The 18,389-nt window shown below is 46.4% G+C and overlaps 1 protein-coding gene across 1 annotated transcript in view; it reads left to right on the top strand.

Annotated features, from left to right (window-relative positions):
* Positions 1-2,031: 2,031 nt before the first annotated feature.
* FOXN2 (forkhead box N2) overlaps positions 2,032-18,389 on the top strand; it is a 37,148-nt gene continuing 20,790 nt past the window's right edge. Inside the window, 2 exon segments of the mRNA XM_082047850.1 lie at positions 2,032-2,100; positions 16,803-17,353. Coding sequence (XP_081903976.1) covers positions 16,817-17,353 — 537 coding nt within the window. The 5' untranslated portion in view covers positions 2,032-2,100; positions 16,803-16,816.

The raw sequence follows: 18,389 nt of genomic DNA, 5'->3' as shown, positions 1-18,389 counted from the left end.
CCACTGCTGCAGCCACCAGTCATTCCACAGGCAGCACAAGAGTGAAGGCAACTCTGGTTGATGTTGAAGGTGAAGGACCTGACGCAGAAAGCACTCCAGAAAGCTTCAAATCTTGGTTACTGCCTTTGACACATAGTTGCTAGATTTTTAACAACACAGTATGATTTAAAGTAAAAAAAAAAAACTACTATGAGCATGTTGAGGAGTAGAAAGGACCAAGGAAGATAAAGGTGACAATATTTTTCAGGAGGTATAGAAACATTTTATTTCATTTGTTACACCCTGGTTTAAATATAATACCCATTCAAAGGTCTTATTTTTATTTCCACAAGGGGTGGCAAATTTGGGGCACTTTCAGCTTTTATCTGTTTAGGTTTTGTTTCATTCGGGTTTTTTCTTTCTTCCACTAAAATATAAAGGGTGAGAGGACGTACACTCTTACTAAAACTCAGCTTGTGTGTTTAAAGGATAAATGGAAAAATCTGTGAGCAGCTCCGATTTAAAGGCCAGGGTGTAATGCAACAGATATCATGGTCTGTGGCCCACACCAAACCTTTCATGTAATAAACTGAAGCTGAAGGGATCCCAGATTCAAACATCTCTCTTTCAGGTTGCCGCCCAGCCGGGCAAAAGGCAAAGCAACACACCCTGATTCCAAGAGGCAAACAACGCTGGGTTCAGCCTCATTCCTCCTCATTCCTCCTCCTTGGAAGCTGCCAAGGTGTGGTAGCAATCAAGGCAACCTGCAGCACACGCTATCTGGAGGTGGAGGGATGGGAATTTAGGCAAAAGAGCCTCTTACAGGCAAAGCATAGCTGGTACCAGCAGTGCTAGGTCTGGTTTTAATGGTTTAGGAATGGAGGGTGCTTTCAGCATTAGATTGCTTTAGTAATACATAATTAATATAAGTGTACTTCCATTGTCCGCCAAGAGGGTGGGAAGGCCCTGGCTGACTTCTGAAGCTGTAAAAAGAAAAGGTTGAATGAATCGTAATGGGAATTAGGTAGGAGCAAAATGAAAGTTGCTGAGAACAATTTATCCTGGTCAAAACTGTGCAGTTGGACTCTGTTTCTGAAGCCCATGGTGCTTCATGGTGCAGTAGAAGGAGCCTGTACGTGCTGGGCTGAGCCTCCAGGCCGCTGGATTCCATCCTCTGCCCTTGGGAGAAGATTCTGCCTGCTATAATCCTGGGCTTAATTCATTCTCAGTCTTAAAAAAAACAAGAGCCTGTTCTGTGAATTTCAATTTTTTTTTTTTAAAAAAAGCAACAACTGGTTCCTGCTAACATGGAGTGGGGGAATTTCCTTGAAACACGTTCCCATCCTCCCTTATAAGTAGAATTACTGCAATGCATCACGAGGCAGGCGAAAACTGAGCGTCCTTCAGAAGGCAAGGAAACCTTGGAAAGGTGAATAAACTTTTTTGCAGCAGCAGATCAGCCACAGAACAACATTTCCCCCTGCGAGCAACTTCCCAAGGTTCTCTTTATTGTGTTGTAAAACTGCAAGTGTACACAGGACTGTAAAACCCCGCTAAGCAAACAGCAAAGTTCTCGCCCTGAAAAGCTTAAAGCTGAAGGCACGAGTGGAGGACAATGCGCTACGACGTAAGGCAAACACGGCGGCAGCTTCATCTTTGTTAAGAGGACAAAAAGAATAATAAAGAAGGTTTAATGTCATGGGAGAAACGAGAAAAAGAGGGGACAAAAAAAAATAGGCAAAATACACCAGCGCACGATGTGCGAGGGGAGAGGAAAGGGAAGTGAAACTAAAAGGAGGGTTTATGTTTTTAAACTTGTTTTTTTTGGGGGGAATGGAAAGTTTTCGCAGCAGGTGAGGATGCTCGGGACGGATGAGGAGCCTGCGGGCCGTTCCCAGCCCCACTGCTTCAGCGGCCCCCGGCTGGCGGCGTCTCCCGGCGGGGCGGGGCGGGCCGGGGGGCGGCACCGGCGGCGGAGCGAGGGGCGGGTTGTTCCCGGTTGCCATGGGGAGGCGGGGAGGGCGGTGCCGCCGCCGCTGCGCAGGGAGCAGCTGCTCCCTGACACATCCCCCCGCTGCCATATTGTGTCCGCGCTGCCGGCCGCACGGCTTCATGACCGTGGTGAGTGGAGTCGGCGGCCCCCTCCCGCTTCCTCCCTCCCCACGCTTGTTTTTGTTGCTTTCTTCCCTTTTTTTTTTGTTTAGTTTTTGGGGTTTTAGAGGTTTTGAGGGGTTGGGGTTTTTTGTTTCTAGCGCTCTGGAAAGCTTTCATGAGGGAATGGAAAGCGCGGGGAGCGGCGCGGCGGGTCTGGCTGGTGCTGGGGGGGGCGAGTGGCTGGTGTCCCCCTCGGGGATGCTGCGCCCCACGCGTGGAGCGGGAGAAGCGACCCGCCCCCTCCCCCCGCACGGGGACAACGCGCGGTGGCGGCGCTTCCTCTTCAACCAGTGTCGGGGACGACGCGGGGGCGGCGGAGGGGGGCGCACGGTGCGTGGGGACCCCCCCACGCGGCGGCCGTGCCGGGAGCGGGGACCCTCCCACCCCCCCAGCTCCTCCTGCCGGCGCGGCTCCGCGGAGCGTCCGTCCGTCCGTCCGTCTGTCCGTCCGCGGGTTTTACGCGGGTGACCTCCCGCGGCAGCGCAGGCCTGCGCTTCTCAAGCGCCTCCCGCTGGGGTGATGGAGCCGGGGTCTGCCCGGGGCACAGACCCGGCAGCGCGGCCCCGCCGTGCCCCTGGTCTCCGCGTCACCCCCACAAAACCCCGAAGCGGTTTATTTAAATAGTCACCCTTTTGGCGTTACTCCCGTGCGTCCCCAAAATAGGTAGGAAGCCCCCAAGGATGTGCGAGGCGTGTGTGGTTTGTAGAGGTGAGGGGAGAGCGGGAGAGGTGTTACGGGGGTCCCGTGTTTTGAGGTAAAACTCTGGAAACTACTCATGAGGTGCTCGAGGTGAGGCTGGGATCTGCACGAGGCCCTTCGGAGTTTTCTGGCTTTTGGGGATTTTTTGGTGGAGTTGGGTGGTGAAGCGCAGTGGTGGCTGAGAAGCTGCATCCTGCTGCCTGCCCGACCTACTTCTGCTCGGACACGCAAATATTCCGGCTCTCCCAGTTTAGGTGGGAGTGGAAACGGGCTTTTCTTTGTAAAGATTTGGATTCTGACAAGGCCTGAACGAAGAATAAAGAGGAAAAAAACTAAAACCAGAAAATAAGGAGTAACCTTGAGCAGAGCTCAATAAACTCACCTCCCCACCTTGGTGACTGCCTAGGGGTGGACATTATGTGCAAAACGTAAAGTTGAAAATGCTGAATTATGTTTGACTTGAATGCTGTGAAAGTCACTTGGTTAGGTTTGTGGCTAACTTGTGAAGTCAAGATGTTTTTATATATATATATATATATATATACATGCATGCACAGACACTCTTTCTCCCAGTCTTGTTACCGGTGGACTTGCATTTACATGGACTTTGGTAACAGGTCAGTTGTAATATACCGATGTGCAAATCAATTAACTTCTGTTTTGTTTCTTTGTTTGAGGTCTTTTTTACCTCCTAGAAGTCTGTTGTGGTGCTACATCTGTGCCAGATATATTAAGCTAGAGTTATGTCAGAAAACTTGAACTTGTTGCAGTTGTTTTTCTTTTCTTGGCAGGTGCTAACTCACATTTCCCAAGCTCTGCAGAAGATAGCTGGATGCATCAGCTCTGAACTGAAAACTATGTAGTAGCAATTAACACGGCACAGAGCTTGAGCCGATGAATTTAGCTGAGTGCCAGGGTATGTTATTTCGGAGCTTGGCCATGTGCTGCCACAGCAGTTTGGCTTCTGCTAGGGGCACACTTGTGTCCAGCTGCGTGACTTGGGTGTTGTAGAAATAGAGAGGAGGTGGTAATTCTTGCTTGGTATATTCGAGTTGCCTAAAATATGTATAGTACTTTTCTGTGCTCTTCATGTTTTTTCCTGCCACCCCCAACGAGCAGTGCCGCTGCACACAGTGTTTACGCTTGCAGAGCATGGTGGAGATGCTGTGTTGGCTCTACCTGCGGTGCTGCCCTGGGGAGCAGGGGGCTGGAAGGAGCTGGGGACACTGACTCCACATTGCTTCACATGTGTGGCCTTGAGTGCTCTTGAGAACCTTACTGCAATGAAACTTGGCTGATGTCTTCATTGTCAGCATCTTGACCAGAAAATGAAGTTGTGACCCCTTTGGGTGCTGCTGCCGAGGCTGTACAGAAGGAGCTCCACAGGGGATTGCTCAGCTCAGAAGTAAGATTTTTTTTCTTTTTTTTTTTTGTTTTGTTTTACCCAAAAGGAACACCAATCAAGGAGCATGCTGACTCAACAGCTCCAGCCACCACAGGTTTTCTGCTTGAGGAGCCTTCCCATGTCCTCTGGGGAGCTCAGGATGGAAGGCACCAGCGTTCCCAGCAACTGTCTCAGTGTCAGGACATGCCAGTCCAGTAACAGAACAGATACAGGGATATGTAGTGGTCCTGTTGGACTAGAAAAAGGACTGCCTGGTGAGCTGCTGTAGTGACTGGGAAAGAAGGCAGAGGCTTAAGGCCACGTGAAGCTCATTTTTACCATCTCTTTTAACCATAGGCTCTGCCTGCTCAATGCATTTGGCTTGGAAACCTGATGCGTTGAGCAAAGCCAAACTTTTTTGATGAAGGAGATAGTTTTTCACTTGAAGATGCTGTGCATGGATTTGGTTTAAACTGATGAGTAAGTGATGCAGTTCTTGCATGGAAGCATTGGTTCCCATAAAAATGGTGGAAGTTTTGATGCTGGTTTCACTAGGTTGTAATTCCACCTTCCTCCCACGTTGTCGTTCCTTGGCTTCTCATTGTTGGGGTCAAAAGGAGCTGGTATTTATGGCAGGAAATATCCTAGGCACACGGAAGATCTTTTCCAAATAAAAGTTCATGTTACCTTATCAGAATGAGCTGGACAGCGGGATTATAGCCGTCGGGGTGTCAAAAAGTAGGAATGTTGGCAGGAGGGATGGTGTGCCTGCAGCCACCACTGCTGTGCATCTCTTACATCATTCCCTCAACAGGGTGGTCTTACTGCACCACCATGGTGCAAAATGAGCTATGTCAAATACACCTTTCCTTTCCTGGCTGTAAATCAATGAAAAGCAGCCTTTAGTCCCTATAAGTAAAGGCTGTCGGTGGTATGGATGCATACTCACTACTCTTTAGCACAGGTGTGAATTCTGTCCATTTTATTCCATTTGGCTCCCTGAGTTTTCTTTTTATGACTGTTGTGGTTCCTTCCCCTCCTGCTAATGAGATGTATTGTGTGTAAGCTCGTATATAGGATGTCACTGTATTGATTGTAACTTTTTTGAGGGAAGTAGATGGAGGCAGCGAGTGCCTCATCCTCGCATATGTGCCTCACCCCTTGACAACCGAAACGGTGTTGGGCAACTTCCTGCGCTGAGATGCTGTTGTCAGCGGCACTGGGTGACTCACGTCAGTACGCGGCTCCATCTCTCGACAAGTGCATGCTTGCAGGCTGCAAACCCCGTCCGCATCCCAGCACAGCAACCGAGAGGGTCGGTTTGGGTGCATGCGATGTGCCTCTTACCAGATCGGCTTCCAAAGAAAATACCCAGAAGTAAAACAAGAAAACCCTGAGATGCTGCTTCAGTTTTTTTTCTGGCTGGACCTTAACGTGTGATACGTGTTTATTCGTTCACTGTCATATTACACGTGCCTTCCGACTTAGCGCGTGCTCTGTGATGATGAACTCTTCATCCCGTGCTCACCATCCTGGGTCAAAGCACACAGCAGTGCTCCAGGTTACGGCTGCAGAAGCACGAGGTTTGGGTCGCACTCGCTTTTGGAGAGTGCCGCTGGGTGCTCCGCAGTGCTGAGTGCCTGGAGATCTGCACAGTCGGCAAGCGGGAAGACTGGCTGTTGTGTCTGGGGTGGAAACACCCATCTTACCAAATGGTTGCTCACACACCAGGACCATTTTAAGAGAAGCCTGGAATTTGTGCAAGTAAGAAGATTTATACCAAAAGACAACTCTCTGGATTTTGACCTTTTTTTTTTTCCCCCCCTAATATGTTCAAATTTTTTTTTCTTTTGTGTTTAACTCAACGTGGAGCTCCCTACTTTTTTTCTCAAAGGTTAGGGTGTGTTAGAGTCTCCATTAAATTGGCTGCTGCAGAAATCACCCCCCACTGCCGCTCTTCTGCACACTCTGCAAGGGTTACACTGTAAGTTGGGCATATTTTCACTCAGTTCCCACTAGCAGGAAATCCTAACATGATTTACTCAGGTCAGCAGGACCTGTGTGTGTTGGCTGCCTTGCAGGATGGCAGTTGTGGTCAAAGGTGTTTGATGCTGCTTCTCTGGACTTGCTGATGGGGTGGCTTTGAAATGCAGGGCTGGGCTGAGATCAGGTCTGCAGCCTCCAGCTGCAGCGCTTGTGGCCGTGTGCGAGCCTTCCTCTACAGCTGGTGACAAACTCGGTCTTTGCGTTACAGCCACAGACCCACACGCCTGGACGTGCCTTTGGACAGCATCATTAGGCACCTTTGACTTCGTCGTCGTGACTGTATTTTCCACCTGTTAAGCACTGGGTGGGTGTGATGTGGGTGACGCTGCTCGATCCTCCTGTTATTTTACTGACGCATCTGGGTGTCCCACCAGTGTGTGTCGTATGAATTGCCATTGCATGTTTATTGTGGACTTCGTGATGTGTGACTGGATGTATTCACAAAGCCCATCTCCTGGAGCAGTTTATCTTGATACCATGCTCAGGCTTTTTTTCTTCTCTCAGATTATTTTCAGTGCATTCCTATCTCACTGGTTTGTAGCTACTTTTAGTTTCCCAGTTCACGTGTGGCCTACTGCTTACTTCCTTTTTAACACTCCTGCTGCATTAGATTGTGCTTAGATTTGGGACAAGTATATGGTTGCTTAAAAGCTCATTACTGGGTGTGGAGAAATCTCAGCAACTGGAAAACTTGTGCAAAGTAGAGCTGAGTGACTGGAAGCTGGGAAGCTTGCTGCCAAGCAGCAGCCAGTCATCCTTCATCCTCTGGTGTGTGAGGACCATCACCAAACCAGTTATCAGCCAGTTTGTTTTGGTTTAGGGATGTTGAGAAGTCAGAAGTATGAGCTGGTAAGCTTTTGAACTTTTGACCATGGCATATGAGAAGTGTCAGATGGCATCTTGGACTTGGGCGGTCTAGTTTTGCTAGGATGGGTGCCTTTCCTCTGTGTTTAGAGAAACTGGTATCTTCTGAAGGTGTAGCTCAACATACAGATCCTGTATGATTAAACCGGGCAATTTTTCTATACGAGAAACCCGCTTGGTCCAGTTGTCCTAGCGTGCAGCCATCATATAGAAGAAAATATAATTTTATGCTACAACCATTATAAGCAGAGGGATGATTCTGATATAAAGTAATTGGGAAACAGAAAGCCAAGTTCAACAGTTGCAGAGTAAAATTAAGAGTGAATTGGCCAGGGAGGCTCAGCAGGGTGCAGAGCATCACTTTGCCATGCTAGGGATTCTGGAGCAAAACTCGTGCTTCAGAAGCAGGAGATGGGAAACAGCGATCGGTGGCAGCTTTGTGGTCACAGAGTTGTGCTGGTAATGCGGCGGTGGCTTTGTGCCACATCTGTGATGGTGCTTTTAAACTGAATCTTGCAGAAGGGTCACTTGGGGTGAAGCTTCAAATTTTTGGTTTTCAGCTGGAAATAGGGAGTTCTGGTACTTTAAGGCTGAAGAAGGCAGAAAAGCTGGATGGAAATGATAGCACTGTGTTTTCTAGTGTTGGTAAATTGGTACTGACACCAGCTGAAATGTAACTATATTCACTTCCATTTCAAGATGATGGTAGGGAAACATGTGAGAGAGTTACCCTGCAAAGGGAATTAGCATCAGAATTATTTTGCAAGGCATTTGCTCAAATGGCTTACTTGTGAACATATCAATGGCTTACATTTTTTTGCATTTTAGTCCATTTAGCGAGCAATGTACTAAATCTGAGGAACATGACCCAAACTCATCTTTTGAAAAGCTGCTACTAGCAGTAAAGCATTTTTCCGTTTTTTTCCTCCCTTTCTGTGACACCAAGGGTTTTTCTTATCAGTTTAGGTTTTGCTGCTGGATTTATTTTTTTCCTTTTTCACTTCCCAGTTTCTCAGTTACACTGTTTTCATGTGCATGTTTTAAATCTGAGGCACAGGGAACCCTGTCCAACAGTGACTGCAGCCTTTGGAAAGGCTTCACGACTGCAAAGTCCCTGCAGACAGCGCTGGAATGAACGGCCCGGAGCCTCTGGGCCAAGCACAGGGTCTGAATTGGGGCCTGGGCCTGTTTGTGACTTGACGTATAATTTTTGTTTCAGACGTTTATTTCAATCACAAAACCCACTTGTTTGTGTATATATGTACTTCAAAAAACAAAAAACCAAACTTTTTTCATACAATTTAGATCTCCAGTGAAATCTCTCTCTCACTCTCTGACCTTCCCTGGGCTATGCTAAGGGTTTAATCCCTTCCCTTTTTAAATTTTGCAACGTTTCTTAACTTTTCCTTATAACTGGACCTTCTAATTGGTGTTCATTACCTTTTTTCTTTTTTTTTTGTCTTCCTGCCTTTAATTAGATCAGAGGGTGTGGGAGAATATTGACATTAAAGGGGTATTGAAGTGGGAGAGGCTTGGAAGTATTTCAGCAAATACCTGAAAACACTCTCTTATCCTTTGAGCCTACCGATGCCAAGGTTAAAAAGAAACCCTTGAGCTTACTTATGACTCTTAGGACTTGTCCTTGTTTTTGTTGTTGTTTTGGGGTTTTTTTTGTTCATTTGTTTGTTTTTGGTTGTGCGAGTTTGTTTGGTTTGGTTTTTTTGTTGTTGTTGTTTGTTTTTGTGGGTTTTTGTTGTTTTTTGTTTTCAGGATGGCTTCAAGAAGTCGATAACCACATTTTAGTGTTGTTTATTTTAAAAAAAAAAATTATTTTTAATTTCCCCCCCTTTGCAAGCCGAGGAGCGGGAAGGGCCCTGCCTGCCATGGGTGCTGCCCCAGGGGAGCATCACCGGTGCCTTTTGTGGTGGTGGGTGCAGCTGCCCACACTTCTCTGCAGACAACAGGTCCTGGCTTGCTGACATCTATGGCCGAGAGGTGGTTTTGTCCCTGGGAGACTGTAATGCTTTTAGTTGTCTTGGATACGTGACATCATATACTGTTGTAATCGAATAGAGGCCTTTTGCAGGGCTGGCAGGGGGCTTTGGGGCTGACCTCCAGCCCACCGAGCCGCCTGCATGAGGTGGGCAGGGGCTGGAGCAGGGCAGCCTGAGACAACGGAGATGAGGGACAGGGAAAGGTTAAATTAATGGGGGGAAAAATGGTCTGGTGTCATGCTCTTAATGCTCTGGGTCAAGCGGATGTGGTGCTTTTCATCAATGGGTTTTTACTACTTAAGCCAAGATTTTTATTGTTGCTCTTATCTCTAATGCACAAAAACTTGTAGATGGTCCTGTGCCGTGTGCATGTTGACTTGAAAGTTCATCCTAAACCTGTATAGGTGAGCAGTGACAGTCATTTATTTGTGTAATTCTTGGGCTGTTTTAACAACACAATACCTACATTGATGTATTTAAATCAGGACTGTCCCTGCTGTCAATATGCTTCCCATAAATGCAAGGGAATATGAAAAATCAATAGAAGAGTTTGCTATTGGTTTAGTTGTTTGCATGCAGAAGCATGTACTGATCTTTTTAAATACTCTCTTGGAGCCTGTATATGTTAGTGCTAAAGTTGGAGAGTACACAAGCGGCCCAGTTCTGTACCTAAGGCCAGTGTGCCCCAAGCTTGTTGCAGAGAGGGCAATTGCAAAGCTGCTCCCATTAACGTGTGATATGGCTAAAAAATATATTCTCTTGGATTGAAATCATGTTCTACTCCTTAGACAATGCATGGTGACATTTGGGAGGGGTGCAATTTTTTTATTTTTTTACATCTGGAAGTAAATGACTGCACTGTTAGCAGGTTCCAGGTCTCCCCACTGCTAGCAGAGGTGACCTAGTTGCTTGGCTGGTCCTACAGAAATAAATAGGTTGTAGAGGGGGTTGTCCTAACCTGGGGCACTGATGTTGTGCAGATGACAAATGGCACCTTTCATCTGACACCGCATAGAGTGAAAAAGGGTCAAGCAGCAACTCTGCTCATGTACTAATTTGGCACAGACAAGGCTGTGCCATCTTTTTAACAAGAAGGCTGAATTCTTTCTTGCCGGGTAGGTGAGTCCAGGCATGGTGACTGTAGTACTAAAACAGTGGCTATACACCATCACCTGCAGTGCTGCTGGTTTTGTAAATCATCACTTTTAGTGGGATGGAGGTGTCTGCTACAGCTTTTTCCCCTGGACCTGCCCCAGCAGACTTGCAGCGTTGTTACCCAGTTGGCCTAGGTTAAAGCAGCTTTGCCTTCATGTAATGCCGACGCATCAAAGCACTCCTTTCTGTGGCAGAACATAGAGGTGCTCAAGGTCTTCTGTCAAAATAAAGTTGTAGCTGGGGGTATGCAAACCTGGTTTAACTCCAGATGTGCTCTGCTAGTCTGAGGACCTTGCAGCCCTCATAACTGTTCATAAATTTAGCTCTTCAGTGAGTTTGAAAGAAGATTGCAAAGAATCTTGTCTTGCGGTGTTGAATCTCTTTCTCTGATCTGTGAGGGCTTCTCTGAACCTGATTGCCACCTGAATACAGCTCCAGCCTTAATCAGCCCCTTTGGACCTGAGCTGTTCTGTCTGGGTAGCAAGTGGCCTGGAAGAACAGGACTTCACTGGGCTTTGGGTGCTGGACCAGTGTTTATTGGAAGGGAGCTCCTCTCCTGGCTTTTCCATGCACTCTTGAGTGACGCCAAAAATCACAAGACTGCTGGAATGAAGGTTGTCTCTCTTGCCTCACTTCTGATGCACCCGAACTTTTATGTGAGTACTGTCATTTGATTTTGCAGCCTTTTAATCTTCTTACCCAAGAATCATAGTCCTCTGTCTATAATTACCATGCAAAATAACATGGACTTCTGCTGCAGTACTTTGTGTTTGAGGAGTAGGTGTGTTGGTTAGCTCTTCATTTGAAGGTGTTTGCAGGAGATGGATGCTTCAGTTCCTTAGGATTTGGGTGCACGATGCTTTTAGGCTTTGAATACTTCGACTATCAGTTGCAGGTGCTAATACTAATTAACAGCAGTGTGCTGTGTTACTGTATACTTATTGGTATGGCAAAGCTCATGGGACAGAGCATAAACTGTTGCACATTTTTCAGAGGTGTGCTTAAAGCATGTTATTTCTGCATTTGCGTAGCTGGAGGTTGCCTTTCGGCCCTGCTTGCGGGGCTGGGACTGTCCCCAGGGGAACTGCAGCAAGTCTGAGTGTTCCAGGCGCCAGCCAGAGAGGTGGGTTAAATGGTTGCCATCTGCCATCCTCCTTGGGTCAGAAGTGGCTCAGGGAGAGCTGTAGGAGGGCGACAGGGAGTGCATCTCAGCAGCTGAGCAAGTGTGTGTCCTTCGGAGATGGTTTTCTTGCAAGGCTTCTGCTGCCCCTGGAATAGTTGAAGAGGTGGGGAAGGTGCCAGTAAAGGAGTGAAAGATACATTTCATTGAGTGGCCTTAAAATGCTCCTCTGTGCTTTTAACCTTGCCTTTCTGCTAAGTTTCCCTCTCCCCTTCCCTGTTTCAGATGAGCTTGGGTGGGAGCACTGTGGAGAGTAGGTCCTAGGGCCTACCTCTGACCTTGTTTGCATCAACCCTACTAGCTGGTAACAGTGAGAAATGTTAGGAAAAAATCTGAGCATCCAAGTGTATACTGTTTTATCGTGGTATTGCATGGGAGAGCTTCTCCTGTGGTCTTCCAGTCTGATCTCCTTGCTCTTCCAGTGGTGTTCCTACTGGAACACCTACTGGTGTCCCTGACCGCAAGACCCTGCTATAGCTTACAGCCATGATGGCTTTGGCGAATCACATAACTCTTCTATAAAATATTAAACCCAAATACTGGGAGTGGTAATCTTGAAAATGACAGGTTGAAAGCTGTGTTCTCACAGTCCCACCTGCTTATAGCCAGGCAAAGCACACATGGAGAAAAAGAAATTGTGAGTTTTGGATGTCATTAAGGGTTTGCATGAATGAGGAGGGGCTTTGGAGACCGTGCAAGCTGACTGTTTGAGTGTCTTCAGATAGACTCTGTTGGCACTGCTGTACCTCCCCACCAGGCTGCTACTGGCAGAAAGCAGTGCTGTCTCAGCTGAATAGATAGGGATGGTCTTATGGGCTGCATGGCCCTTGTGGGCTTGAGAAGTGAGGAGATCCTGTGGTCCACATGGCTCTTGGATGCTTGAGAGGTGAGGAGATCCTGTGGTCCACACAGCCCTTGGGTGCTTGAGAGGCGAGACAGGCATTAACATGTCTGTTGATGAGCCCATCTGTGGAGTGAGTACCCCTTGGAGTTGTGGTGGTTGATCTTTGCCTAGGGGCAGGGTGAGACTTGATGGCTTTGCAGCCCTTTGTGGTAAGAAGGCTGCCAGTGTTGGTGTCTGCTTCAGACCCATGCAGCAGGACGCCAGAGTAAACTGGACAGAATTAGAGGTTACAATATTATGAGATCAAGCAAAGCAAGGGTAGGTTAGTGTGGTATAAAGCATATTATGCCATTGGGGCTGAGGTGGTGCTGCCCAGGAACACTGGCTATCTCCAGAAAACCAGCTCCAAAAATACCAGTTGATGGTCCTTGATGTTACCACTCACTGCTGCCATCCTAATGGAGTTAAGTATTGCTTCATTAAAATAACTCTGCTGTTTATATATTTAAATTATCCCTGCTGCAGCATTCAGTTTAGACCACTGGAGAACACCCTTTGAAAAATGCAGTAGTTACAGAACCATGATTTTAATTTTTGTCTTATTTATTAGGTTATAATAGTCTAATAATGGCCTTTATAGCTTTCTAGAAAAAACATTTTCATTTCTGCTGATGCGTTCACGTAGAAGATGTGCAACGTGGTGGACTAGGCACTAAGAAGGTAATATGAGATGTGGATGTTTTTAAATGCATCTACCAAGAGAAGCATGGCGCTAGCCTACATTATTTACTGCAAGTGTGTTGCTTTCATTTTTTTTTTAAAGTAGGGTATTAATTATTCTAATGATTCTCTGCTAACATATAATAGTGTGCAAACAAATAGCGCATTGACACCACAAAGCCTACCTGATTTTAAGTGCCAGTTTAATAAATTAATGTGGTTTTCTTTCCTCTATATTTTGAGAAGACTGTAAGCGTGCCCAGGCCATATTTGAGTTGTAAAACAGACTTCATTGCCCCATTTCACCAAAGGAATAAATATAGAGACCTAATACTTGCATGTGTTTATGTGCGCATGTGCATTTTGTTGATCTACTGTGTTGACTGAAGATTTGCAAAGGGATATTTCATGCAACATGAACTGAGTGTTAAAATTATTAATACATGGCTAAGAGGTGTAAGCTAGTATGTAACTGGCGAAAGAGGCGCTGAACAAAGAGGTGGAGTTAATCGTTACAAGGAAAATGGTGCAACTCATGTTGCAGCAGATTTGGGGTTTTTCTCACTGTATTGATTTTATAACTAGCTCTTTGTTTTTTTTTGTAATTTCAGAAAGGGTTGAAGAAGTGACATGAGCATATGTATATATTGCTGTGTTTAAAAGCCAGCAATCACTGACTGCTGATACAAATCTGCTCTGGTGGTTTGGGGGAGAAATAAATTGTAGGGAGAGCAAAGCTATTTTTGACTAGCTATTTGAGCAGTTCGCTTTATTTATTTATTTTTAAATAACTGAGCTGGTAGTTAACCATGCCCATCCCTGCACTTATATCGAAAACTTGGGGATGGTTTCCAGCACTAGTACTAGTAAGCAGAGGTAGAGGTGTTACTGTCAAAGCAGCTTTGCACTTGCTTGTGTGAAAGCATATAAGCAGATGAAGGGAGAAGTAGTTTCTGGTGTGAAACCCAGTCTGTTTTCTGGAGGAGTATCCTGGTTTTGGCTGGGATAGAGTTAATTTTCTTTCTAGTAGCTGTATTTTGGATTTAGTGTGAGAAGAATGTTGATAATACACTGATGTTTTGGTTGTTGTAAGGACTTCTTCAGCTTCCCATGCTGTAGGAGGTGCACAAGAAGCTGGGAGGGAGCAAAGCCAGGACAGCTGACCCAAGCTGGCACAGGGGTATCCCTTACTGTACGATGTCATGCTCAGTATATAAATGGGAGTTAGACAGAGGTAAATGCCACTGCTCAGGAATGGACAGATTATCAGTGCCATGGGCATTGAGCAATTGCATTGTGCATCACTTGTTTTGTATATTCTGTTATTATTATGTCTTCCTTTGCTGTCCTATTGAACTGTTCTTATCTCAACTCAGTTGTTTGTTTTGTTTTGTTTTTTCCCATTCCCTCCCCCATCCCACTTGAGGAAGGGAGTGAGCAAGCGGCTGTGTGGTCTGTTTGCTGGTTGGGGTTAAACCATGAGAGGGGGGCACAAATTTTGGACCCCACACCTGCCTGGAATTAGGCAGGGGCTGGCAGGGCTCTGGCTCCTGCTGGGGAGCATAATAGGGTTGTATCCTGTTGCCTTTCTATGTCACCGCGTCATGCCTCCATCACACACATTGCTCCCCTCCTCCAAAATAAGTAGGCTGGGGAAATACACCTCCAGACAGGCGGGGCAGTGTAGTTACAGGGACACAGTGAGGCTGTTGGGTTGGAGCCAGCCGTCGGTGTGCTTTTGTAGGTGGAACAGCCAGAAGGTGTACGCAAGCTGGCCAACTCCTTGCCTCACTTTGTAGAAGATGCAAGTGCACAAAGCCATGTGTTTGCTAAAATCGGTTGTAAGGAAATATCCAGTAACTGCATAGAGCTGTCTGGTGAGATATGGTGTGGAAACTGTCCTAGTCTTGCAGTTGTGCTCTTGGAGTAGGAACTGGAGCATGAAACCAGAATGATAGCACATGTACAGGGACACAGAACTGTGGTGGGCTGTGGATTTTTAAAAATTTTTAAATTTATTTTTATTTTTTTTAGTGGGCGATTTTACAGTTAATACAAACCTCAGCTTTGCTGGTAAACTGCATCCATAGTTGGAGTGCCGTATGTTTATAGTAGGCTGGTATAGCCCCTGTATGTATAGATATACACACCACATCTTTAGGGGGGTCTTGTTGGCTTGTACTTGTGGTACAGTTATGTTGGCCAAAGCTGTAGGTGCAGCGAAGCTCCAACATGGTCACACCAGCAGAAAAACAGCTGTTAGCATAATGTAGTTTGATAGATGACGTCTTTGAAAACTCTGAGTAAGAAGATGCTTTTTGGTAGTGTAATGCCTCTAAAGCATAGGTAGCCTGTTAGACCTGGCATTCTGGGTGGCAGCTTTTAGTAGCTATAATTATATATTTTTATATATATATTTTTTTATTATTATTATTTTTTTTTTAAGGAAATGTTCAAAGCAAGTGGTCAGCTGTTATTGCTGCAAGAGGTCTGAGCTGCCACCCCAGCAGGTGGTTCCTTCCCATTGATAGCTGGTCCCATCACCCTCCGCTCTGCGGGGAAGCTGGAGTTAGAGCAGCAAGCCCTTGTGGGAGGGGAAGGAAGCTCTTTCGGACCTGGGCAGCTCCAGCTGAACCGATGGGTGTGGGAACAGCAGTTCCAGCTAAAGGCCCTTGGAGAGATTATACAGAAATATGTTTTTTATGAGTGTAAGAAGTGATAGCCCAGGCCAGTGAGAGTGATATCTTGGGTTGGAAAACCGCCCCCATATGTATGAATGTTGGGCCTGGGCATGTGAATGAGTGGGTCGGAATGCCACCCACAAGATATGCATGGGAACGTGACTGAAAACAGTCACAACATGAGTGTGGTGTGTTTAGAATAACATTTTTTGAAAAAAACTTTCTAACCTCTTGGTGCAGCCCTGTATCTGTGAACACATAAATTGAGAACTGTTAATAAAAGAGAGCTCAGCTCTGCCTGGCTCTGCTCTCGCTGCTAACAAGAACTCTGTGCCTGTGCGTCTCTGTCTGCGTCCCGGTGTGTGTCGTTTCTAGGTCGCCGCAGATGGGCTGGCCAGATCTTTCCCTGGTGGGAACGGGGGGTGCAGTTCTTGGGAATGACGGTGACTTTTAGAGGGTTGTAAAGACTTCATTTGTGCTGAAGCCACAAATTCACTTTATTCAAGTTCTGCAACTTATTTTTTTACTCTTTGGGCACCAAAGGCAAACACACCTAAATAGGGTCAAATTACGATACAATGAGTATAACTGCAGAGTTAATGTGAGAGCTGAATGGATCAGATTCTACCTGTTAAGGTCTTTTTTCAGATTTCAGATGTTGACATCAAAATAGCCATTATTTCCGTGTCCTAATTGGCATTTCAAGATAGATACAGCAGTTTCCAAGTCCTTACCGTATGTTATGGGTATAGACCCACAGAACAGTTTGGATTGGAAGGGACCTTCAAAGGTCATCTAGTCCAACCCCCTGCAATGAGCAAGAGAGTCCCAGTCAGCCTGGCCTTGAATGTCTCCAGGGATGGGGCATCTACCACCTCTTTGGGCAACCTGGGCCAGTGTTTTACCAGTTATATACCAGGGGAAGTTATCACGTGCTCATGAGATTACCAGGGGGCTGGTGTTGGACCCTGGCTCTCATCTGTGACTACAGTATTCTTGCACAGCATGGGGATGGTATAAACCTGTATTTGGGTTTGGTGGGCTGCCATTGAACATGATTTTGAAGGTTTGCATTGATTTCTGACTGTGTCCTTTGTTGCAGACCGATAAAGCTAAATGGGTCCAGTCACTGGAATGACTCCGGATAAGAAAGATGAAACGCCAGGAACAGAAAAAGCTGCAGGACTACGGCAGTGTCATGGGATGGGAAGCTTGCCCGATGCAGGCGATGCCGGCAGGCCAAAGGCCACTGTGGTGGACAGAGATTCAGCAGATGACGAGCTCACAAACTTGAACTGGCTGCATGAAAGTACTAACCTTCTAACAAACTTCAGCCTTGGAAGTGAAGGTCTTCCGATCGTTAGCCCCTTGTATGACATTGAGGGCGACAGCGTGCCATCCTTCTCACCGTCCTGCTACCAGAACCCCGAAAAGACATCATCCACTTCCAAACCCCCTTACTCTTTCAGCCTTCTCATTTACATGGCAATCGAGCATTCCCCCAACAAGAGCTTGCCAGTCAAAGAAATCTACAGCTGGATCCTGGAGCGCTTCCCCTACTTTGCCACGGCACCCACCGGCTGGAAGAACTCGGTCCGACACAACCTCTCCTTGAACAAGTGTTTCCGGAAAGTGGAGAGAAGCCATGGCAAGGTGAGACCTGGCAGGAGGGAGGTGGATTAAGGTTGAAGTTCAGGGGAAAATGGAGAAGACTCTGTGGTTCTGAAGGATTTTCTTTTCTTTTTTCTTTGCCCTCTTTCCCTTCATGTCCTCTAACGCTTCATCTGCAGCTGGTTTGGAAATGCCACTTCTGACAAATCACAGGACGACAAGTCTCTTGATTTTCTTTAGTACTGACCTGGGTAGAGCCAGCTGTGCTGCATCCTTTTTAAAGCTGGCTGATGTGATTTGCAAAGGACACAGTTTCCACTTACTTGTGATTTTGTTATCCTTCAATACCCACCTGAAACTTTAGACATCTGTCTTAGGATGTCTTTTTGCTGAAGCTTCTTAAACTGGTGCTCTATTTTCCCATACTGAAATTTCAGGGTGTGTTCCTCCTTCCCTGCTTTTCCGGTGCAGGTGTTGCCCATTTGGGTGCAGATGTGGTCTTCTGCAGGGCGCCCTTGCTTACAGGCACACTGTATGTACGTGGCTGAGTGTTTCTCAGTCTAATAGCTGTCTGGAATATTAAACTGACTCTTTCTTTCACTTGTGATCTTCTTTTACACTTAGCACAGCTCTAGCTTTCCAATTACACTTAATTCCTGCATTTAATATACTGTGTTGCTTTAACGTCTGTCATAACATAGCAGCGTGTGTCTCTGCATGGTGCAGACACAAGCTTAACTTCTTAAAGTCAAAGATACTATTTTCTGTACAAATTCTTTCTTCTTCTGACTCATATGATTTTATCAGTGACTTCTTTCCTCCCTCTGTCATTTCTCATCCTATTCCTTAAAGAGCCGGCTCTGGCTTAAATAAACCAACAAACCACATACCAAAAGTCAACAAACAAATCCTGGACCCCTGTGCTTGGAGATCAGCCTAAGTGGTAACAGGCTTGTTATCAGAAATGCATGCGATGCTTGGCGTGCTTGACAGCTTTTCGCTGTAGAGGGAGGTCCTGGAGCTGCATGGGCATTGGGAAGGGCTGCCTTGTCCTGTTCGGACTGAACATCACCACTTC

The sequence above is a fragment of the Streptopelia decaocto genome (assembly GCF_964273445.1).
Source record: "Streptopelia decaocto genome assembly, chromosome: 3".
NCBI lineage: Eukaryota > Metazoa > Chordata > Aves > Columbiformes > Columbidae > Streptopelia > Streptopelia decaocto.
This window is presented reverse-complemented; position numbering and strand designations above follow the sequence as displayed.